Below are 25,205 nucleotides of genomic sequence, written 5' to 3'. Positions count from 1 at the left end.
GGTGTGTGATGTTCCCCTTCCTGTGTCCATGCGTCCTCATTGTTCAGTTTGCACCTATGAATGAGAACATGCGGCGTTTAGTTTTTTGTCCTTGCGATAGTTTGCCGAGAATGATGGGGGCAACATGGTAAAACCCTGTCTCTACTAAAATACAAAAAATTAGCTGGGCGTGGTGAAGTGTTCCTGTAGTCCCAGCTACTCGCAAGGCTGAGGCACGAGAATCACTTGAACCCAGGAGGCAGATGTTGCAGCGAGCCAAGATTGCACCACTGTACTCCAGCCTGGGCGACAGAGTGAGACTCTGTCTCCAAAAAAAAAAAAAAAGAAAGAAAAGAATTAAACTGTACTTAAAAGCATGTGTCTTTCTTTGTTTCAAACTATATTTAAGGTTCTTGTACAGCCTTGTGGGTTTCATCATAAAGAAAAATTTTTTTTTTTTTTTGGAGACAGGAGTCTTGCTCTGTCGCTGAGGCTGCAGTACAGTGGTGCAATCTTGGCTCGCTGCAACATCTGCCTCCTGGCTTCAAGTGATTCTCGTGCCTCAGCCTTGCGAGTAGCTGGGACTACAGGAACACTTCACCACGCCCAGCTAATTTTTTGTATTTTAGTAGAGACAGGGTTTTACCATGTTGCCCAGCCTGGTCTCAAACTCCTGAGCTAAAGCGATCTGCCCGCCTCGGCCTCCCTAAGTGCTAGAATTACAGCACAACCTTATAATTCTTAAAACTCTTAAGATACAGATAATTAACACCAGGAGGTATGGATATGCACTGTTATTATACAATAAATATAAACATTAAAAGTACATCTGACACTATTCATAATAGCCAAAGAGTGAAAACCACCCAAGCATCCATCGATAGAAAAATGGATAAACAAAACGTGGTATATACATATAAGGAAGATTATTCAGCTATGACAAGGAATAAGTACTGAAACATACTAAACACGGGTGAACCTTGAAAACATTATGCTAAGTGAGAGCATATCATGTGACTCAATTTATATAAAATGTCCAGAATAGGCAAATCCATAGAGACAGGAAATACAGACTGGGGGTTGCCAGAAGAGGGAGGAACTGGGGACTGACTGCTAAGGGGCTTCTTCTGGAAGTGATGAAAATATTCTAAAATTGACTGTAGTGACGGGTGGCTGCACAATTCTGTGAATATACTGAAAACCACTGAATTGTGTACTTTAAATGAGCGAACTGTATGGTATGTAAATTATGTCTCAATAAAGCTGTTATAAGAAATAAAGCACATCCAAGTGAACAAGTTTCACACATCCCTTGCTCAGTATAGCGATCCTGTTAGCACCCATAAACAGAACTCTAAAATCTAAATGAATGCCCAGTTCTCAATACCAATTCTGTGTTGCCTTTACTTGTGAACACTGGCCTCTTACATAAAACAGTAGATGAAACACCCAGCACGCAGACAACTTCTATATTAGCTCCACATTACAGTAACAACCTCTGTTGCAGAGTCGGGAACGAGCCAGAGCCTCACCACCCCACCTTCCCACCTCACACACTTTCTGTCCAACCATCTTCTATCTTGAATACCTACCCCCCACGCCCCCAAACTATGGACATAGCTGAAGCCGGCTGAGCCCCGGCTTACTGGGGAGAACAACTAGGATAGCTTTCAGAAAGCAGGGGCAGAGGGAAGGGTGCTCACCCACAGGAACAACCAATCAAAAAACAGGCACAACCGGCCCCAACACACCCGCCACCCTCCCAGAAACAGGACTTTTCAGTCTCTGGGTTTTGTTTGTTTTTTAGCTGCATCTACAAAGATTTTTATAGTCAGTTTCAAATTCCCTCAGCCGTTATAGGTTTTGATCTGTTCCTAATTATGGAAAAGAATCCTGGGATTGGTTCAGAGTGAAGGAACTTGAGTTTAGTATTACCATTTTTAAAGCCCCAATGCTTACACAAATTTCCAAGTAGAGAATTAGATTTCCTCAGTTACTTTGCTTTAAAAAAATGAGAATCTCAATTTTTAAAATCTCATTTAAAAAATGAGAATCTCGATTTTTAAAATCTCATTTAAAAAATGAGAATCTCAATTTTTAAAATCTCATTTAAAAAATGAGAATCTCAATTTTTAAAATCTCATTTAAAAAATGAGAATCTCAATTTTAAAAATCTCATTTAAAAAATGAGAATCAAAGGCAAAACGGCTTTGCCTGCATTGAAAGCCATACTGAAATTTAACTGAATGGCCTACACTGCACTATTTAGACATTTCCCTACTGTCTTCCTTAAATAAGTCTCTCCATTTTTACTGAATTTGCACAGTTGCTAAATGTGTGTATTTAAGAGCCATGCTACACACCTAGAAAAGCTAAGTCTCTGGGGAAAAAACAGCAATAAAGAAACATGCAGCCCTTGTTGAGAACATGATGTATTTACCCAGGAAGACACGAGCTCAGCCCTCCACATAGCGCACAGCCAGATACGGTCCCCAAAGCAGAGAGAACCAGTGTCAACCAGGCTCTCATGCGAGGACTGAGAACACACGGTGACACGGGTCTAGTCACAGTGAATAGTGCAGTCATTTGTACCAAACAGCAAGAAGACACGTTTGCAATAGAACTTACCTGCGTTTTCAAGGAAAGCTTGGCAAACTAAATGGTGGGCATGCCATCGTTTATTTTCACAAGTGCTCCTGAATGCAGCATTCATAAGTGGATCTTAATTTAAGTTAGTGATCCAGAAAAGATAAGGAGCACCAGAAAACCAGGAAGAAAATCAACATCTCCTTGATTATGAAACTTAAAATTATTACTTCTTAGAAGTAAGTGTGGGGAAGAGCTCCCTCTAGAATGAAAGCTCTAAAACCACTTCAGTGACTTTCAGAGGGTGGAGCAATAGGGAACTGGGAGGAAAAAAACTCGGCATTGGCAACAAGTATGGCCATCTCCAGCACAAAAGCCTGCTTATAGGCACAGACTGGGAAAAGTGTCAGCAGCATAAGTCAAGATTTTCACTAAGAATCTAAAACGTATTAATCATTTGTCAGCTATAAGCAACAAAGCACGATGTTCAATTAGATTGAGAATATGGAGAGGTATGTCAGTACAAAAACAATCTCAACTTAAAATGAGTAAATAAATAAATTTTATTTACTAGAACCCTAATCAAGTGTTTACATGAAAATAACCTAACAAATATATATAATCTATATCTTAATAGTGTCAGGAGATGTTGCCAAACTGAAATTATACTGACTGGAACCTAGAGCTCAACCTCTTTCGGATCGGAGAAACTACTGAAACCCCTGCAAGCTCTATTCCAAATGCAGCCTACGGCAGGGAGAATTCTAAGAATGCCCCCAAGATTTCCACCTCTTGATGGGCACGCTCTGTATCTTCCCTACTCCTGTGTGGGTAGGCCTGACCTAATCAGATAAGCTCCTTTAAAACAGGGTCTAGAGATCAGAGTCCTAAGAAGTCAGAGAAATTTGAAGCTTCAGGATACATATTCAATATGTGCATAGGTATATAAGATCTAAAATTTTCATTTTCAAATGTTATATAAATGCAATCATGCAGTATATAAATTTCTAAGATTTTCTTTTTCAATCAGCAAAATTTGCTTGGGATTTATCAAAGTTGTTGTGTTTCTGTATATCAATAGTTCATTTCTTTTTGTGGCTGGGTATTAGGCCATGGTGTGTATGTAGCATCATTTATTTAAGCATTCATTTGTTGAGGAATATTTGGCTTGTTTCCAGTTTTGGGCTATTATAAATAAAGCTATTAAATATTGCTTTCAAGTGCTATAAACACAGGTGTACAGAGATTTGTGAGAACACTGGTTTTCATTTCTCTAGGATAAATGCCTAGGAATGCAATTGCTGGGTTATATGATAAGTATAACATTAGTTTTCTAAGAAACAAAGTATTTTCCAGAGTGACTGTACCATCTTATATTCCCACCAACAATGTATGAGTGATCCAATCTTTCCCCACTCTCTCCAACATTTGGTGTTATTACTATTTTTAATTTTAGTCATTTTGATAGGTGTGTAGTGTTATCTCATTGTGCTTTCAATTTGCATTTCTCTAATGGTTATTTTATTTTTATTTTGAGAGGCAGTCTCATTCCGTTGCCCAGGCTGGAGTGCAGTAGCACAATCTCAGCTCACTGTAACCTCTGCCTCCCAGGTTCAAGCGATTCTCCTGCCTCAGTATCCTGAGTAGCTGGGACTATAGGCATGTGCCACCATGCCTGGCTAATTTTTGTATTTTTAGTAGAGACGGGGTTTTGCCATGTTGGCTAGGCTGGTCTTGAACTCCTGACCTCAAGTGGTGATCTGCCTGCCTTGGCCTCCCAAAGTGCTGGGATTTCAGGTGTGAACCACACCTGGCCTCTCTAATGGTTATTGATGCTGATCATCTTTTATGTCATTATTTGCCATATGTATATCCTCTTTGGTTAAATGTCTATTCATGTCTTTTGCCCATTTTCTAACTGAATTGTTCGTTTGTTTACTGTTGAGTTTTGAGAGTTCTTATATTCTAGATTCAAGTGCTTTCCCAGAAATATGGTTTGCAAATATTTTCTCCCAGTCCATAGCTTGCCTTTTCATCTTCATAACAGGGTTTTTCACAGAGCAAAAACTTTTGGTTTTATGTGGTCCAGTTTATCAAGTTTTCCTTTTATGAATCATGTTTTTAGTATCGAGTCTAAAAAGCTTTTGTTTCGTTTTGGGATTCAAAGATTTTCTCCTATATTTTTTTCTAAAAGTTTTATAGTTTTATGTTTTACATTTAGATCTGTGATAAATATTGTGTTAATTCTTATATAAGATGTGAGATTTAGAGATTCCTTTAGTTGCCTATGGTTGTCCAACTGCTCTAGCACTATTCGTTAAAAGGCTATCCTTTCTTCATTGAATTGCCTTTGCAGTGCCTTTGTCAAAAATCAGCTGGGGGCTGGGTGCAACGGCTCATGTCTGTAATCTTAGCACTTTGGGAGACCAAGGCGGGAGGATCACTTGAGCCCAGGAGTTTGAGAGTTTGAGACCAGACTAGGCAACACAGGGAGATCTCATCTCTACCAAAAAAAAAAAAGAATTAGCCAGGCATGGTGGTATGCACCTGTAGTCCCAGCAACTTGGGAGGCTGAGGCAGGAGGATCACTTGAGCCAGGGAGGTTGAGGCTGCAGTGTGCTGTGACTGCACCACTGCACTTTGGCCTGGGCGACAAAGTGAGACCCTGTCTCAAAAAAAAAAAAAAAATTCAGCTGGAACTAGCGTGGCGGTGTGCACCTGTAATCCCAGTTATTCAGGAGGCTGAGGTGAGAGGGTTACTTGAGCCCAGGAGTCAAGACCAGCCTGGACATCATAGTAAGACCCTGTCTCAAAAAAACACCACAACCAAAATCAAATCCTAATCAGTTGGACATATTTATGTGGTTCTATTTCTGGGATCTATCTATAGATCAGCCTATCCCATTGATCTGTGTGTCTACCCCTCTACCTGAAACAATGTCTTGATTACTGTACCTAAACAGTAAGCCTTAACATTGGGTAGGTTGATTCTTCCCATTTTATTCTTCTTTTTCTAAATTGTTATAGCTATTCTAGAACTTTTGCCCTTTCATATAAATTTCAGAATAAGCTTGTCTATATCTACAAAAACATCTTGCTGTGATTTTTAAAGACTTTTTTTATTGTAGTAAGATATAACATAAAATCACTTTAACCATTTTTAAGTGTACAAATCAGTGGCAATAATTACATTCACAATTTTGTGCAACCAATATCACTACCTACTTCCAAAGCTTTTTCATCACCCCAAAGGGAAACTCTTTAATAACCATGAAGCAGTAATTCCCTATTTCCCGCTCCCCCTAGCTGCTGGTAACCTCCAATCCACTTTCTGTTTCTAAGAATCTGTGTACTCTAGATATTTCATGTTAAGTGGAATCATTCAATATTTGTCCTCTTGCAACTAGCTTATTTCACTTAGCATGTTTTCAAGGTTCACTTGTGTTGTCGCATGTATCAGAATTTCATTCCTTTAAAATGTTGAATAACATTTTATTTTATACACACACACACACACACACACACATACATACTACATTTTGTTTATCCATTCATCCACTGATAGATATTTGGGTTGTTTCCACATTTTGGTTACTGTGAATAATGCTATCAACATTGGAATACAACAAAGGGTTTCATGAACACAGATGCTGCGAGGATTAGAGGACAGCATCAACAAGTTATCAACATATTTGACCAGAGCAACTAGGCAAAAGAAAGAAATAAAGGGCATCCAAACTGAAAGGAGGAAGTCAAAGTGTCCCTATTTGCAGTTGATATAATCTTATATACAGAAAACCCTAAAAGCTCCACCAAACTAAGAACTGACAAACTCAGTAAAGTTGCAGGATACAAAATCAACACACAAAAATCAGAATCATTTCTATATAGGAGCAACGAACTAGCAAAAGAAGAAATCAAGAAAGCAATCCCATTCTCGATAGATTTTTTAAAAACTTCCAAAAACAACCGTAGGAATAAATCTAACCAAGGAGGTGAAAGCCCTCTTTACAAGGAAAACTATAAAACACTGATGTAAGAAATTGAAGAGGTCACAAAAAAATTGAAAGAGACACCACATTTGTGGACTGAAATAATTAATATTGTGAAAAAAACCATACTACCAAAAGCTACCTACAGATTCAATGTAATCTCTACACCAATGACATTCTTCACCGAAATAGAAAAAACAATCCTAAAATTTGTATGGAACCACAGAAGACCTCAAATAGCCAAAGCATTTCTTTTTTTTTTTTCTTTTTTTTTTTGAGACAGAGTCTCGCTTTGTTTGCCCAGGGTAGAATGTAGTGGCGTAATCTTGGCTCACTGCAGCCTCCTCCTCCCGGGTTCAAGAGATTCTCCTGCCCCAGCCTCCCAAGTAGCTGGGATTACAGGCACCCACCACTGCACATGGCTAATTTTTGTATTTTTATTAGAGACAGGGTTTTGCCATGTTGGCCAGGCTGGTCTCGAACTCCTGACCTCAGGTGATCCACCAGCCTCGGCCTCCCAAAGTGCTGGGATTATAGGCATGAGCTGCTGTACTCAGCCAACCAAAGCATTTCTGAGCAAAAAGAACAAAACTGGAGGCATCATATCACCTTACTTCAAAATATGCTACAAAGCTATAGTACCCACAACAGCATGATACCAGCATAAAAACAGATACACAGACCAGTGGAACAAAATAAAGAACTCAGAAATAAATCCACATATTCACGGCCAACTGGTTTTCAATAATGGAGTCAAGAATATTCAGTGGGGGGAAAGGACAGGTTCTTCAATAAATGGTGCTGGGAAAACTGGATATCCATGTGCAGAAAAATAACACTAGGCCCCTCTCTCTCACCACATACAAAAATCAAATTTAAATGGATTAAAGGCTTAAGTATAAGACCTAAAACCATAAAACTACTAGAAGAAAATATTGGGAAAATCCTTCAGGACATTGGTCTGGGCAAAGATGTTTTGTGTAAGATGTCGAAATCACAGGCAACAAAAGCAAAAATCGACAAATGGGATTATATCAAGCCAAAAAGCTCTACAAAGCAAAGGAAACAAGAGAGTGAAGAGGCAGCTTATAGAATGAGAGAAAATATGTGCAAACTATCCATCCAACAAAGGATTTATAACCAGAATATACCAGCAATTCAAACAACTCAATAGGAAAAAAACTTGATTTAAAAATGGGCAAATGATCTGAATAGAGATTTGTCCAAAGAAGACATACAAATGGCCAACAGGCATATGAAAAAAATCTCAACATCAGTAACCATCAGGCAAATGCAAATCAAAACCATAATGAGAAATCATCTCATCCCAGTTAAAATGGCTATTATTAAAAAGACAAAATAACAGATGCTGGCGAGGATACAGAGAAAGACGATACTAGTTCACTGCTGGTGGGAATGTAAATTATTTAGTACAGCCACCATGGAAGACAGTATGAAGACTGCTCATAATAGATCCACCACATGATCCAGCAATCCCGCTGCAGGGTATATATCCAAAAGAAAGAAAATCAGTATACTGAAGAGATACTGCATGCTCTAAATGTTTATCACAGCACTATTCACAAGAGTGAAGACATGGAATCAACCTACGTGTCCATCAACAAATGAATGGACAAATAAAATGTTGTATATATTATACAATGAAATATTATTCAGTCACAAAAAGAATGGAATCCTGTCCTTTGCAGCAACATGAATGGAACTGGAGGTCATTATGTTAAGTGAAACAAGCCAGGCACAGAAAGATAGATATGTTTTCTCACTCAGATGTGGGAGCTAAAAAAACTGATCTCATGGAGGTAGAGTGCAGAATGGTGGTTACCAGCTGCTGGGGGGCTGGGGAGATAGAGGTTAATGGGTATAAAAATAAGAGTTACAAGGAATAAGTTCTAGTGTTCAATGGCACAATAGTCATTATGACTATAGTTAGCAATAACTTATTCATTATTTCAAAATAGCTAGAAGATGTGAAATGTACTCAACACAAAGAAATGATAAATGTTTGAGGTGATGGATATCCTAATTACTCTTATTTGATCATTATACATTGTATGCATGTATCAAAATATCTCATGTACCTCATAAATACGTACAATTATGTATCAATTTAAAAAGTAAAATTAAAAATACATTTAAAAACATGATATAAAAACCTAGAAAAAATATTAAAAAGTGAATCAAATAAAGAGGAAATTCAAAATATCCTATAACTATTAAAGAAGCTGAATCAGCAGCTAAAAAGTATCTCCACAAATAAGACACTAGGATCAAATGATTTTACAGGAGAGAGCTACCAAGTACTTGAGGTTCAGTTAACTCTAATCTTACATCTCCAGAGATGAGAAAGAGTGAAAACTCCTCAAATTATAATTATTAAAGGTTAGTTTAACATGATATCAAAACCGTAACAAGGACAGGAAGGGAAAATTATCAGACATTCTTACTCATGAAATAGATACAAAATTCTAACCAAAATATTAGCAAACTGAATCCAACAACGTGTAAAGTAAGGAAATAATACGTCATGCTCAAGTTGGGTTTATCCCAGGAATGCAAATGATCATCAGGCCCTAGCTTGTACAACAGGGTGATGGTGGTGCTGTTTACAGAGAAAGGAAGCATGGAAGTCTGGGGCTAAGATCACAAGAAGGAATATGCACCGAACGCGGGGAGCTTTGACTACCCAGGTAGGGCTGTCCAGGCAGCAACTGCCAGTGCTGGTCTGGAGACAGCACTGAGAATCACCAGAATAGATGTGGCACCACAAGTCCCACATGCAGGAAACAGAGTGAAGAGAGAAAAGGACCAGGTCTGAATCCTAGACAAGCCCAGTGTTTAAGGAAGAGGAGGAGGATTCCCTAAAAAGACTGGCCAGAAAACGAGGGAAAGAAAAATCCAGGAAGACAAGAAAGATGATGATTCAAAGCCATGCAATGAGATAAAAAGGGGACTGAAAAATTCCATCACTGGGGCCCACTATGACAGGACAGTTTCAGGATGTGGTGAGGGAAGAGGCCAGACCATTGTGAGCAGATGTGTGACTAGACAAGAGAAAACAGGAATAAGAAGCGTGGCTGATGCTTACAAGACTGGCTGAGGAGGGACACAGGGAGTATGCGAGGGCAAAGGGAGAAGCCGATGAGAGGATTAACAAATCTTAGACCATGGAGACAGGAAAAAGGAGAGAGGGTGGTGAGAAAAACTACAACATAGTTTTTGTCCTCCATATTTCCAGAATGGAAAGATCAACTGTTCATTAGTCACAGTCCCAAGGCATCCTAATTGATGAGTGATAACTTGCTTTTTTTGTTATTGTTAATTTTTAAGTTCAGGGGTACATGTGCAGGATGTATAGGTTTGTTACATAGGTAAACGTGTGCCATAGTGGTTTGCTACACACATCATCTCATCACCTAGGTATTAAGCCCAGCATCCACTAGCTATTCTTCCTGATGCTCTCCTTCCTCCCCATCACTCTCCAATAGGCCCCAGTGTGTGTTGTTCCCCACCATGTGTCCATGTGTTCTCGGCTCCCACTTATGAGTGAGAACATGTGGTACCTGGTTTTCCGTTCCTGCATTAGTTTGCTGAGGATAATGGCCTCCAGCTCCATCCATGTCCCTGCAAAGGACATGATCTCATTCCTTTTTATGGCTGCATAGTATTCCATGGTGTATATGTACCACATTTTCTTTATCCAGTCTATCACTGATGGGCATTTAGGTTGATTCCATGTCTTTGCTACTGTGAATAGTGCTGCAATGAACATACATGTGCATGTATCTTTGTTACAGAATGATTTATATTCTTTTGGATATACACCCAGTAATGGGATGGCTGGGTCAAATGGTATTTCTGCCTCTAGGTCTTCGAGGAATTGCCAGACTGTCTTCCACAATGGTTGAACTAATTTACACTCCCACCAACAGTGTAAAAGCGTTCCTGTTTCTCCACAGCCTTGCCAGCATCTGTTCTTTTTTGACTTTTTAATAACAGACATTCTGACTGGTGTGAGATGGTATCTCATTGTGGTTCTGATTTGCATTTCTCTAATGATCAGTGATGTTGAACTTTTTTCATATGTTTGTGGTGACTTGCTTCTGAGGTTGATTATGCTTCTGAACGCTGGCAAACGGCAACAGCCTCCGTCCAGTGACCATGCTTCCATGGTTAAAGGTGAACCAGTCCTTGAAAGCCCACCTATCCCTAACCTCCACATTCACCAAAATGAAGAAGGTAAGAAGCAGAAGGTATTGAGGAAAGGCCCCAGGGGACATGAGTATAAAAAGTTAAAATGGGGCCATGGGTCTCGGACAAGAGGGAGTACACTGGCCCCCTGGGAACGGAGGAAAGGAGCAGGCTGACAACAAGACACTGCAGCAGCCGCACAGCCCCTTACAGCTACCCTTCAGGTCACATGCACAGAGAACTGGAGACGTGGAAAGGCTGTATGATTTGTATGGGAGCCAGGAATCAATCCACCTCTGTCTGACTAGAAGGCTGATGTTCTTCAACATAGTCTCCCCATTTGTCCTCCTTTAAACTTTGATAGCATTTCTGGGATCATCTCATGTCACTTTCCACACTCTGGCTTTCAGTTGTTATATGTGGGTTTGTTTCACTTACATCCACCTTACTCTAGAATTGAAGTTCTTTGTGTAGCCCTACAGGCTTTCACATGGCAAATGCTCACTGAAGAAGTGAATACGTTTATAATGACCAAATCTGTTACATGCCAACTTGCTTTCAACAGTGCTTTTGCAAATGTCTTTCATGAGTGATACAGTCCATCCCCACTCCAATCTTCTGTGCAGCATGCATGTGCTCAGCACTCCTCTGCCATACACATTACAAAGGCAAAGCCACATTGCACATCTCATTTACCACAAGCTCCAAATTAGTAAATTTAGTCTTACTAAAGAGATTTCACCACCTTTGCAGGTATGAGACCAAAAGCCTCTTCTTACCTGAATTTTGATGGGCCAGGTGAAATTACTGACATAAACAAAGAAAGTGATATTTGGGTGGTTGCGAAAATCAAACTTCTCATTAGAGAAACTATCTTTGTACTCCTTAATGTTGGTTTTTGAAACAACAGGCATCTCTTCTCCAGCCTGGGTTCCAGCTGTTAAAAGAAAAACATGAAAGAGAAGAGACATTTTTTGGGGGGCTAGGGGGAGAACAGAATCTGGCCTCATTAATAATAAGGACAATAGCATTTATCAAACATTTCCTGTGTTCCAGTAATAGCCTTTAAGAGCTCAATCTCATTTAATCCTCACAGCTGCCCTATTTTATCTTCATTTATAGACTGGGAAATTGAGGTTCACAGAAATTAAGTAACTTCCCTCAAGTCACACAGCCAACAAGAAATGGAGATAAGATTTAAAGCTGGGCAGGCTGATATAAGCCTATGCCCCTAACCAAAATGGTTTTACTGGCCGGGTGCGGTGGCTCACATCTGTAATCCCAGCACTTCGCGAGACCGAGGCGGGTGGATCACTTGAGGTCGGAGTTTGAGACCAGCCTGACAAACATGGAGAAACCCCGTCTCTACTAAAAATACAAAATTAGCCAGGCGTGGTGGCGCATGCCTGTAATCCCAGCTACTCAGCAGGCTGAGGCAGGAGAATCGCTTGAACCCGGGAGGCAGAGGTTGCAGTGAGCCAAGATTGCGCCATTGCACTCCAGCCTAGGCAATAAGAGTGAAATTCCGTCTCAAAAAAAAAAAAAAAAAAGAAAGAAAAATGGTTTTACCAGGAATCCATGTAACTCCCTTCCACCCTTGCCCCACCCCCAAACAGGTGACACACATGATCATGAAAATACAGATACCACTAGAATCCTATTAACAAGCACTGGCATTCACTTTGCCCACACCACTTCAATTCCTTTGCATTTCCCCTTTACACCTCCTTGGCAATGCGCCAGACTCCCATGCCAGTAATGCTGATGTACCGCTCACTGCCTAACCCACAGTAGCAGGGAGGAGGGGTTCAAGGGGTCACTCAGTCCTCCCTTCTACCGCCAGCTACCACAGTATTTAAGTCCCCCTAATCTGGTATAACTCCATCCTATTCCCAGAGAGTCCTTCAATGTTCCACATTCTCCCTTAGCCAGGAATTCAAGTGCCGATAAAGATTAATGAAATGGACTTTTTTCCATGTCTGAGTTAGACCCTGTGACTAGAGCCCACATTATCACGTCTTCATTGAGACACTCATGGCAAATCTTTTTTTTTTGAGATGGAATTTCGCTTTTGTTGCCCAGGCTGGAGTGCAATGATGCAATCTTGGGTCACTGCAACCTCCGCCTCCCAGGTTCAAGCAATTCTCCTGCCTCAGCCTCCCAAGTAGCTGGGATTACAGGCACGCCCCACCACACCCAGCTAATTTTGTATTTTTAGTAGGGACGGGATTTCACCATGTTGGTCAGGCTGGTCTTGAACTCCTGACCTCAGGTAATCCACCTGCCCCAGCCTCCCAAAGTGCTAGGATTACAGGCATGAGCCACCACCCGGCTCATTGCAAATCTTTCACATGCCTGGAGATGTTGCCTTTCTCCAAATACTCTGATAATTCAGACTTTTTCTTAAAAGTCTCTCCTCATTGAGAGTTTCTGAACTTTTCTCAAATTCTACACAATGTTTTAAGATGATAAACGTAAGTGGCGTGCACAAGGCAATATTCTTATTTTGCATCAATCTCATTGGTTTGTGTTTTTGATTTTAAAAAACCCAGTATTGTAATAGTAATAATGATAAAATATAGTTACCATTTACCACATTTCAAGCACTATATTGAGTACTTCATTTATTATCTCATTTAATTCTCACATCACTCTACTTGGGAAGGTGTTTTTTTATTTTTTTTTTTGAGATGGAGTTTCACTCTGTCACCCAAGCTGGAGTGTAGTGGCGTGATCTCGGCTCACAGCAACCTCTACCTTCAAGGTTCAAGCGATTCTCCTACCTCAGCCTCCTGAGTAGCTGGGATTACAGGCACGTGCCTCCACGCCTGGCTGATTTTTGTATTTTTAGTAGAGACAGGGTTTCACCATGTTGGCCAGGCTGGTCTCAAAACTCTTGACCTCAGGTGATCTGCCCACCTTGGCTTCCCACAGTGCTGGGATTACAGGCATGAGCTATCACGCCCTGCCAGGACGGTGTTTTTACTATCCTACTTTATACAGGAGGAAACTGGCTCAGAAACCTTAAGTAACTTGCCTAACAGCACGGTGCAAGTAAATTTAATGGACAAATTTCAAACCCATATCTACTTGTTGAGTTATCAAGTTAAGTAGTGATTATCCTTTTTTCTTTTCTTTTTTTTTTTTTTTAAAGAGATGGGATCTTGCTCTGTTTGCCCACACTGGAGTACAATGGTGCAATCATGGCTCAGTGCAATCTCCAACCCCTGGGCTCAAGTGATCCTCTCATCTCAGCCTCCTGAGTAGTTGGCATTACAGGTATGAGTCACTACACCTGGGTGTTTTTTTTTTTTTTGTAGACAGGGTCTCACTATGTTGCCCAGGCTGGTCTTAAACTCCTGAGCTCAAGCAATCCTCCTGCCTCAGTCTCCCAAAGTGTTGAGATTAAAGGCATGAGCCACAGCACTTGGCCTTCATCCTTTATTTCTTTAGATTTTCTATACAGTAGATCTTCAGTGAATCACAGTAAGGCAGACAGCAAGAGCTGTGCTTTTAGAGCTTGATGTAATTCCCAAGTTACATTTCTCTGCACCTACTAAAATCTCATTTTATTTAAAATGTTTTCATTTATTGAAACGAATCATTTGAATTTTTCACTTCCGAAGCACGGATGTAGACAATGATGGTAGTGCCAGTGGCCACAGCAAGAACAGAAATGGTGGTGGTGGGCTAGGGTAGTAACCACACACTGAGCCTGACACCACAGCAAGCTCTGGTAGGTATAACCTAATTTAATCTATACAACAATTCTAAGAGGTAAGTATCATTATCCTCACTTTACAGATGAATAAAATAATGCTCAGGTTTAGAGAGGGATTTAGATACTTGCTCAAGGTCTCATAGCTAGTAAGTGGCAAGGGTGGGTTTCAAACCAATCTGTCTCCTGAGCTCGCTTTCTCAATTCCTATATTACATTTCTTAATCTACCACACCTTCATTTGCAGGGTCTTCTCTAGGTATGTCTTTACCTGAGAAACTGGCAGCCCAGGTGATGTTGAGGTTGAAATTCTTGGAGGCATTGATGAACATGTCCAAATCCCTGTTTTGCTGATGAGCGGTACAAATTATTAGAAAATTAATTAAAACAATTTCTAGATTTTAAAATAAAGCAATAAAGTTTACTCCTCTAAACGTTCTTAATCACAAACATTTTATGATGTCTTTAGAGAAACTCACAGAAGAGTTAGCAAAATTTCTAACCAATTTTCCTTAATACAAGCAATATATGCCAATAAAATTTTATTCCCTCCCATTAAAGTATACATAATTTAATGCTTTATCAAATGCCTAACTGCACAAGAAAGTGCCTCTTAAAAAGACCCCTATCAGAGCACAATGATTTGCATCTTCTGACCTGTGTTGGGGAATCACCCTCCTAAGGATTCTCTGGGCAGCTGTTTTCAAATGTCTGAAGTTCACTCCTACCAATAAAACACTTGATCAAGTGCCCAAAATTATATTTATTTATAACTGAAACCCATATAATTCTAAACTCATAGATTATATACAGTGTAAAACTTCTCCAAAACTGGAAACAGCCTTTAAAAAAGGCATATAGAGCTGAAATGTACTTAATTTAAAAAATAATTTTATATTCATGATTTGAAAAATATTTTTCTCTTACTAAAAATATTATTTCAAGAGAAATATGATTGAGTATGGCTTCTTAGTTTTGAAAACCTTGTCTACCACTTAGAGATATAGCACTTCACAGGGCTAATCTAACTTAATTTATTTTGATCCTTGGTCTTAATGACTAATAAAGATATTGCTGAGGAATCTGTTAAGCCAATGGAGGAAGTGTACTGTTGGTGATGTTAGGTAAATTATAACATTAATAATTAGTCAAACTGAAATTTGACTAGTACATCTCTTAACTGGGGTCAAACAATTATTTTTGCAAACTAATCAATGTTATATTTTTATCTTTTACAGATGCATCCGACTGTACTGAAATTATTCATTTTTAAAAGATCTTGAGAGGTTAGAATAAGATTTTTAAGGGTGTTGTTTTGATCATTTTAATAGCACAAAATCACAACAATGGAAACATTTCCAAACAGCTATTTTTAAAATGTGATCATTAAACCAGAAGTTTCTCTCACAAAGCATTTACCTTCTCATTTACTGGTAAGACCTCACCTTCATCTTGAAAGGACAGCTCAAGTGTTTACTTATTTGTATTTCGTATTTGCTGGCAGCACACAACTAACAATTACAGTCATCCTTAGGTATACGTGGGTCATCAGTTCCAGGACCCCCTGAGCATGCCCAAATCCACACATACTCCAGTCTGCAGTCTGCCCATAGAACCCTTGCATATGAAAAGTCCACCCTCTGTATACTCAGGTTTCACATCTTGCAAATACTGTATTTTCATTCCACGCTTGGTTGAAAAAAGTCTACGTATAAGTGGATCCTCACAGTTTTAACCTGTATTGCTCAAGGGTCAACTATATGTCTTTCCACAGAAAGAATCAATAAACTTAAAATGCTTGTGCTTTTATAGAGGACAGAACATATGCATTTGGATAACTCTAGTAAGTATTCTGTCATAAGATAAACTGGGAAATCCAGAAAGGTCCAAATACTTTCATGGTTGCTTCCCACCTGGTTAAGAAGTATTACAAAGATTCTACTATATTTATTTTTTTAATGACATTAATGGCATCAAGTACATCCTGAAAGATTTTGAGCACTTCAAACGCTTGCTTATGAGGCAGTGAATACATTTCATATATGGTACTTTTGTTAAAATCTTATTCTAAAATCGTTAAGAAAAAAATTCCAGTCAATACAGCCACTCAAATGATATATTAATACCTATAGTTTTTCCATAAAATAATTCATTTAAAGTAATTTATTATTTTTACTTAAAAAGCAATTTACTTTTGAGAATGTATCTTTTCTAGTACATTTTTTCTTAATTTTATCTTTGAAATAGAATATTAAAAACAAATCCTATTTTCATTTACTTGTAAACATACCACACTATAGACTTTGTTCTACTTTTAAAATTAAATTTAGCAATGTTTATAGATAACATTTGTTAACAAAGCAATATACTTTGTCTTACTGCCATATTGTTTTCCATGTATTATTTGTCACATTTATTGTTAATGGAATTTTGTAATGGTAAATGGCTTTGTGTATGTTCATGAGAAGTAAAAAATCTCCAAGGAAGTTCCTAAATAATTTACCATTATGTTTAGCAAAATTTCTTTAAATACTGAAGTGGGTACTGCATGACTTTATATTTCATTGAAGAAACTGTACAGGTGCATCTTCGTGTTCTGTATGTTTCAGTTTTAAATGTCCCGCAGTGTGGCCTTCCTTCTACCACTAGGAAACACCTTAAGGCAGGTTGGGCTTCATCGTTAATGACAGCAGATAAAAAAAATCCACATTTTACATACATATTTTAACAATTTAAATTATTCCTGGCTAACTTCTTAATGCACCCGACTAAGCCTTTGCTGTTTTGCCTCCTAATGAGGCTAAGAACTCACTCTAGGAGCAGAAGTGTCCCCTCCCTTGCTGTCTGATTGGGGCTGCATCACTGGCATTTCAATCAGCAGTGTCTTTAAGCCTCTGGTCACTCTTGAGAGAGTAAACCCAGGCTCTGCTATCTGCCCTCTGATGGTGGAGTCCCCTTTCTGTATGAGGCCGTGATGGGCTGACAGGCAGAGTAAGTATGCGTGGAATCAATGTCAGTCTGTGTCTAAGATCCTGGTAAATCTTATTAACATCACTTTTGCCTTTTATGTGGAAAGGAGATAACGTAGAGTCTAACATTTCTTTCCTATACCTCTAGTGATCATCTCGTGTACTCCAGTCTGGAGAGCACTGTTAAGGCAGTACGTCCATCCATAATGACCAAGAAAAAGATCCATACAAATTCAAAACAAAATAGGAAGACTTTAAAAAATCTTACTTCGTCAGGAGTAGCCACAAAATTAATAGCTGTGTAATAGCGATCATCTTCCTGGGATAGACTAAAGGTGAACTGATAGTCAATAAGAAGAGTATCTATGGAAAGAAAGAAATGCATATTTAAAAACTAAACACACACAAAATAGAACAGGTCTTTAGAGATACAGGCTGCTTTTCTTATAAATTAAGTAACGAGGAAAGCACTTTAACTCAGCTGTACCCAGGTTCCTCAAAGAAAATCAAGTCTGTGGGCAGTATCATTTTATTTGGGTTAACCCATCAAACCGCTTTAAAGAAATGACCAGTTGTCCAGTTTCAGCATAATATCAAGTAACATCCATAATTATCTGAAAAGGCTATTAAAAGGGTATTACTATACCCTTTTCCAACTGCATGCCTGGTAAGGCCAGGTTTTTTTCATGTGTTTAACCAAAAAGATGTACTGCAACAGACTGAATGCAGAAGCAGACATGAGATTACCACTGTCTTCTACAAAGCCATGGCATTAGCGTTGGATTCTAATCACTTTAGGGCTGTATCTGACTGTGGTTTTAATATCTCCATTCCAAATAACGAATGATGTTAAGTAGTTTTTAATGTGCTTATTGGCCACTGTAATATCTTCTTTCATGAAATGTCTTTTCAAATCTTTGCCTGTTTTTAACTGGAATTGTCATCTTATTCAGTTGTAAGAGTTCCTCATGTATTCTGGATATAAACTCTTTATCAAATATATGATGATGTGTGAGTATTTTCTCTAGTCTGTGGCCTTTTATGTTTTGGATGGTTTTTTCCTACAAGTTTTAAATTTTTATATAGTTTCATTAGTCTACTTTTTATTTATGAATTATGCTTTTAGAATCCTATCTAACAACTTTTCCCCACCCAAGGTCAAGATGTTTTTCTCTTGTTTTCTTTTAGAAGTTATATATATATATATATATATATATATATATATATATACACATATATGAAGTCATATTCACAGGTTCCAAGTGGACATGAATTTTGAAGGGATGTTATTCAACCCAGTACAGCAGGTATATAATTACAATGGATATGCCATAACATTAACTCCTTTTTTCTGGTCCCGTACTCTGGTCTACCATGTGGATTCTCCCATAAAGAGAAAACACATTTACCCATAAAAACATGGTCACCTTGTCAGACTCACCTTTCACCTCAAGGTGGTTAACACAAATCAGTTCCAGACAGAATGACAAAAAGTTCAATCATATTGTAAGAATTCTGTTTTTGATCTACATCCTAAAACACGAAATATGATGACCCCAACTAGGTAATGGCAAATAAAGTAAAGTTTTAAGAGAACATAAATGTGGAAAGACAAAGATGCATGCCTCTCTACCCTCTCCTGCTATCTGCTATGGACACATTAACGTTAACCCCAAACACAATTAAAACAGCTTAAAACAGTGCTCCTATATGTAGTAAACTTAACAGAATGTAAACATATCAAGTCTGGGAACACTTCACTGGTGGCTGCTATAGTCTTACAGCACTTACTATTCTCAAACCAGTTTAAACAATGAAGTTTTACTGAACTACTTTGCTTCTAGAAATAAGAATTGCAAAACCACTTACAATAACATGTTCCTTTGAGAGGGTTTCCTTGGTATCGATTTTCTACCTCACATCTGGGGGGGAAAAAAGACTATTTTATACTGCTATTTAAAACAGAAACTGAATTCATTTTAAAACCAAACAGATCCTTTTATATAAAGTACAGATAGTCTGGAGCCATTATAATTGCATCCTTCACCATAACTCAGCTCAGGCAGTCTAGGAAGAGCATGCATGAACGCTTCAATACTGACTGCTCAGCAGTTCACACACCAACTATATGAGGACAATTGACAAGCATTTGCCAAAGCAATGAGAGAAATCCAAATGTAATAAACCTATTTACTATAATGAAAAACATTTTCAATTTTGTGTGGACTACATATTCTTCTAAAAGTGCAGTCAAAACATTTTTCAAATACTAATTTCTCACTTCTTTCCTATGTTCCCTGGATAAACTAATTCTCTTCTTTAAACACAAGTGAGAGAAGACTAAATACCAAGAATCACTGTTTTTTTAAACCCTGGAACAAGTGTTCACCAGTCTGTAGAAAAAAAATATGTTCTACTCAGAAAACAATTTCCCCATACAGATCATCTATAAACATCAGCAAAACCCAGCCTCCCACTTCATGAAGCATTTAGGTAAACACAACAGCTATGCGTGAAGAGGAAAGGGCGGGAAGTGGGTAACGGCCTTTCCCAGGCAGGTATGCTGTGTCCCTTTAGCCAGGGTGATGAGCAGCACCTGCCTACATCTGCGATCTCGAAGGAACTTGAAAGTCTTACTTGATGCCACCTCATGTCTTTGTTGCATCAGCTAACTGAGGGTAAGAGTGATTAATTTTGCTCGATGACATTTTTCTGTTTAAGCGAATGTGGATCTAAAAGTTAAATTTAACCTTGGATTAGACTTTTCTTCACATATTGGCTTTAGGGCAACATGAAACTAGTAAACATATATGCAGATATAAACTAAAAAGTAGACAGACCAAACCCTGCTGAGTAGCACCAGCAATGATGTCTCAATCACTGGTGGCATTATTACTACTGTTATTTAAGAAATAATGATGTTTACAATGATTAATCAGCTCAGTGTTTTGACACTAAACACTTTTTAAGTTTTTTCTTGAGAATGAGTAAATGCGGATACATGCATTTTATGAGGTTTCCCAGTGAGACAGCCCGGTATACATTGATGGAGGAACTATCCTTCCTGTTTCAACTTACCAGGACACCAAAAACAATTACTGCTAGTCCCACTACTGACAGATGGGGGGAACAGTGATTTGCCTCAAGAGCACCTTGCTCAGTGGAGGCAGGGCCAGGTCTGAAACCTTAAACGTGCCTGATGCTGCTGCACCTGCATCCTCATGGATGGGGACTTCAAACCCTCTCCAGGAAGATGCCTGACATGCTTCAACAAGGAAAATGCTAGAGTAATGGGAAATGTTAAAGGTAAGAGGATCATTTCCACAATCAGACAACCAAACGCCAAATAAATGCCATCACCAAAACACCAGCTCTTCCATCTCTACTCTTTGGGAAAGAGTATAATCTCTTGACATGACAAAAATCAAGTAGTTGCTGAAGTTAAAATGACTACTCCAAATGGACAACCCAGGAAATGTCAGTATCATTTAAACAAAAATCTGAATTCAAGAGCCATTAAGGAATTGCTGCTAACTCGACAACCTCCTCATTTTGGGGACTGACCTGTCTGAAATAGAATGGGCAAAATTTCAAACTAATCAACCCAGGGATCCCTCAGAGCCCACAGCAACAAGACACAGGGAAGTGGGTGGCTCTCAGGGTGGGGTTCAGGCAGCTGCACAGCCTCTTGGTCCTCCCTGGTGGTCCAGGGAGTATGGTACTCACAGCTGGCACTCGTCCCCCTTGACGCCCTTGGTGGTGCAGAAGCACTTGCCCGTGTTGGTGTTGCACAGAGACGCGTGCCCATTGCACTTGCATGCTGCAGAGAAGAAAAAGGAACAGAGGTCACAACCGGCTTAAAAAATTCTGACTATTGGAGACTTTTTCCAAAACAAGCAATTTTATCTGAATTGAGTTCAGTAGGAAAGACAGATTAAAGTAAGAGCATTCAATGGGTAAGATTCATGATTTTTCAGCTAATGATAATAATGTATAGGTAACATTAAAGGAACCAAACAAAGGACAGGAGGAAAGTGAATGCTGGTACCCACTGCCTTCTGAAGCAATGACTATTTTGATCTTTTCAATAGACTCTCTTTTTCACTGCTATGATTCTTTCATTCATTCAATAAATATTTGTGAAGCATCTCTAGAATGCCAGGTGCTGGGTGTGGGGACACAGACATAGCTGCTGCCTCTAGGGAGGTGCTCTGGAGGTGACTGTCCTCTGAAGGAGGGCTGGTCTTGGCTGAGGTGCCTTCTCCACGATGGCCACATTTGGAATCACCGCAGGGCTCAGAACCAGGATCCAATGCCAAGGTCAGTGCTTTAGGGGCCCTCAGGACACGCCACCCTTGCTTCACCTTTTCCTTTGCCTTTACAGAAAATAGCTCTTCCCATCTCCCTCATCTGGCCATCTCAACATCTCTCCTTTTATCATGCAACGTAATACAAGCTGTGATAAATATTATACTCCAGTTGAAAAAAGTGAAAGCCTTTTTGGTCAACACCTTTTCACTTTATACCCTGTTTTGCTGGTGAATAAATGAAAGGCATTCAGCTGGAGAGAGGTATGCTTTAAAAATAAATCCTTTGGAATCACCCAAAGAAAACTATAAAACAGAATAGTGCAGAGATTAACAGCATGGATGCTGAAGTCAGAATCATGAGTGTCTGACACTTGGCTCTGTTGAGACTGGGGGAAGGTGTGTAATGTATAGTGAAAAGCAAAGGCTTTACGTCCATCTGCCTGGGTTTGCATTCAGCGTCCTCTACTTGGCTCTTCTGTCACTCTGGGAATGCTACTTAACCTTTCTGAGTTTCAGCTTCCTTGTCCACATGATGGGGATAACAACAGTACCTATCTCATAGGGGTGTTTGTGATGATATGTATATGATGTCTCAAACACAGTAAGCATTCAAGAAATCATGGCTACTATCGTTACCTAAGGACTATACAATTTTAAGAAGAAAACATCAAAGACTTGGTGCCATCTGCAGTATTCTATAAACACCACGCTTTCTACCGTGGATTAGGACTCTGAAAAATAAGGCAAATTGTACTCAGGCCCTGTAGATCTCACAGAGGAAAATGTGATGCTTCTAGATAGCAGCTGCTGATGTGGGTATGATGGCATCCGGAAGCACAACCAGCCAAGTAATTAAGGTCAGCACAGACTGGGCGTGGCTCTTAGCTTGGCCACATCTCACTGTGAGACGGCAGTTTACTTGATCTTGGGGATAATAAAAGCACCTGTGTCTTGAGTGGCTAACAGCACAATGCCTTGTACACTCCACCACTCTGTTAGGTACTCTGGTTACTGTCTAACGGATTAAGTCTATTCACAAAGAGTGGGGAAAACATTTTCACCAAATACCTTTTAATCTGAGCAAGAACTTTTACTTAGGAGTAGTGGGGAATGGCATTAGAAGGGTAATAAGAATTGCCCACATCTACTGAGTATTGACTAGTATCCTGTGGAACATGTGTCATGTGCTGCTCTGCTTTCATCTTAACAACCACCCTATTATTAGGAGGAAACTGAACCCCAGGGAGAGTAAGGGACACACAGCTAGAACCCTGCCTCTCTCCTGGCTGGTCTTGGATCAGATCAGATTCTGAAGGGCCATGCCAAAGAGTTTGGAGTTGGGATCTGGGGAGTAGGTAGAGATTTCCCTATGTTGTTTACTTTTCCTGCTCAGAACTTTGAAAAGTCTTTCGACTATAGTACTCATTATGTTTTTTGGCTGGAAACTAGAATAAAAAAAGCAGTTCATTAATATCACTTGTCATAATTTTTGTTCTCATAATAAAATGTCCTATTGCTTGCAGGCTTCTATTTGACACAAATGGGGAAACACAGGACTTTTTTTTTTTTCTTTTTTTTTTTTTTTTGAGACTGAGTCTCACTCTGTTGCCCAGGCTGGAGTGCAGTGGCATGATCTTAGCTCACTGCAACCTCCGCCTCCCAGGTTCAAGCAATTCTCATGCCTCAGCCTCCTGAGTGGCTTGGATTACAGGCCCCCGCCACCATGCCCAGCTAATTTTTCTATTTTTAGTAGAGATGGGGTTTCACCATGTTGGTCAGGCTGGTCTCAAACTCCTAACCTCAAGTGATCCACCTGCCTTGGCCTCCCAAAGTGCTGGGATTACAGGCGTGAGCCACTACACCCAGCCAACACGGGACTATTTAAACCTTTAAAATACACTATAAGTATTGAGGAGTCTGGCTCCTGGTTAAAAAGCCTGTGTGTGATTTTTCAGGCCTGACCACAGGCAATGACACAGGCTTTACCTGGCAGAGCATGACCTGTGAGGTGGGCCTAAGTGTGGGGCTCTGAGAGAGGTGCAGTTAAGGACTCAGGTCTACCTCATGGGTCACGCTCCTTCACATGTTTACATTCCTAGCCCTGGAGCCTTCATTCCCAGGCTCCCTATCTGAGGCCTTGGGCTGAGGTCTTCTTCAGGCACCAAGGCCTCCTGATGGGGGGAGGAGGGGGAATTCAGAAGACACTTTCCTAACTCTGACTCCAACCCAGGACTTTCCCAGTCCTAGCCCTTACACCTTGCCCTTCCCACAATCTTAGTGTCCATATACTGCTGGAACCTTTTGTCTGGGCCTCAGTGAGATGAGCCCCAAGACTCCCATGTCTGAGCTGATCCCTCTGACTATTGACCTGTGCCCTGTTCAATGGGAGGAAAGGAAACAGGGGAAGTTGGCACTTTCTCTGGTTTTGGGCCCTTGCTTATACCACTGCAGAATGTGGTCAAAGGCTTGACTCTAACATTTTTGGCTTGTTGCTTTAACCAGCTACACTGAAACCTTGGTTCTTTCTTCCAGCTCAGCTGAGCTTCTGACCAATATGATTTAATAAGAAATGTGGTATCCAAAACAAAGTGGCTTTTTTCCTCCTAGATATTCAAGTCAAATAGAAGTGCTGTGTTCCACACCGATTTGCCATGAGTAAACCTGACCAATTTGACTTACGCTGACATTTCCCTCCATTGGTGGGATCACCATAGAAGCCAGATATGCAGGTCTCGCAGTGCTTGCCTGTGGTCAGGTTCTCACACTTCTCACAGATGCTCTGATTGATGCATTTACTGTGGCCGTTGCATTGGCAAGCTGCAAGAAAAAGAGTTTCAAGGGGTCTGTACCATGGAAGAACTGCATGTAGTTAAGTTCAATAAGATTTATCTGCAACTATCTCTGTAGTTAATTTATCTTTGATAAATCACCAAAACTGGCCCACTAAAAACTAATTTGAGAAATAAGATAAAAAATATCAAAGAAGAGCTAGTCCAGGAAAATTGAAAATGTATCACAGCAAGGTGAAAGCCCATAGTGATATTAAAAAATATTTTTTGTTGTTATTCACTAAAAAATAACGTATGCTCATGACAGTATATTTAAAAAATAGAAGGATGGGGAAAGATCATATACAATCCAACCACTCAGAGACCACTGTTCACATTTGATATATTTTCTTCTGGTATTTTTCTATACCAGAAGAACATAATTTGCACAATTATGTTCATGTTAATATTCACCTTTCTTAACTTAGATCACAACTATTTTACCACCTTATTTCATCAATTATAAACAAAACTTCAAATGGTAGAATGATTTTGATGAATCTTAACAGTTATTTAACCATTCCCTTATATTCTAATATTTAGTTTGCTTTACATTTTTCATTATTAGAAAAATAACCATCTTTACGGATAAACATTTCCACAAGTGGGATTAC

The 25,205-nt window shown here is 39.4% G+C and overlaps 1 protein-coding gene across 3 annotated transcripts in view; it reads right to left on the bottom strand.

Moving 5' to 3' along the window:
* The window catches only part of ATRN (attractin), a 176,958-nt gene that overhangs the window by 35,189 nt on the left and 116,564 nt on the right, over positions 1–25,205 (bottom strand). For all 3 annotated transcript variants that reach the window (XM_034947461.3, XM_034947462.3, XM_034947464.3), the window contains exons 19-24: positions 24,443–24,580; positions 21,180–21,273; positions 19,323–19,375; positions 17,722–17,816; positions 14,756–14,834; positions 11,546–11,703 (exon numbers count right to left, since the gene is read on the bottom strand). In XM_034947461.3, the coding sequence (XP_034803352.1) occupies positions 11,546–11,703; positions 14,756–14,834; positions 17,722–17,816; positions 19,323–19,375; positions 21,180–21,273; positions 24,443–24,580 (617 nt within the window). The remainder of the gene's footprint in view (positions 1–11,545; positions 11,704–14,755; positions 14,835–17,721; positions 17,817–19,322; positions 19,376–21,179; positions 21,274–24,442; positions 24,581–25,205) is intronic.

The sequence above is a fragment of the Pan paniscus genome, chromosome 21, assembly GCF_029289425.2.
Source record: "Pan paniscus chromosome 21, NHGRI_mPanPan1-v2.0_pri, whole genome shotgun sequence".
Lineage (NCBI taxonomy): Eukaryota > Metazoa > Chordata > Mammalia > Primates > Hominidae > Pan > Pan paniscus.
This window is presented reverse-complemented; position numbering and strand designations above follow the sequence as displayed.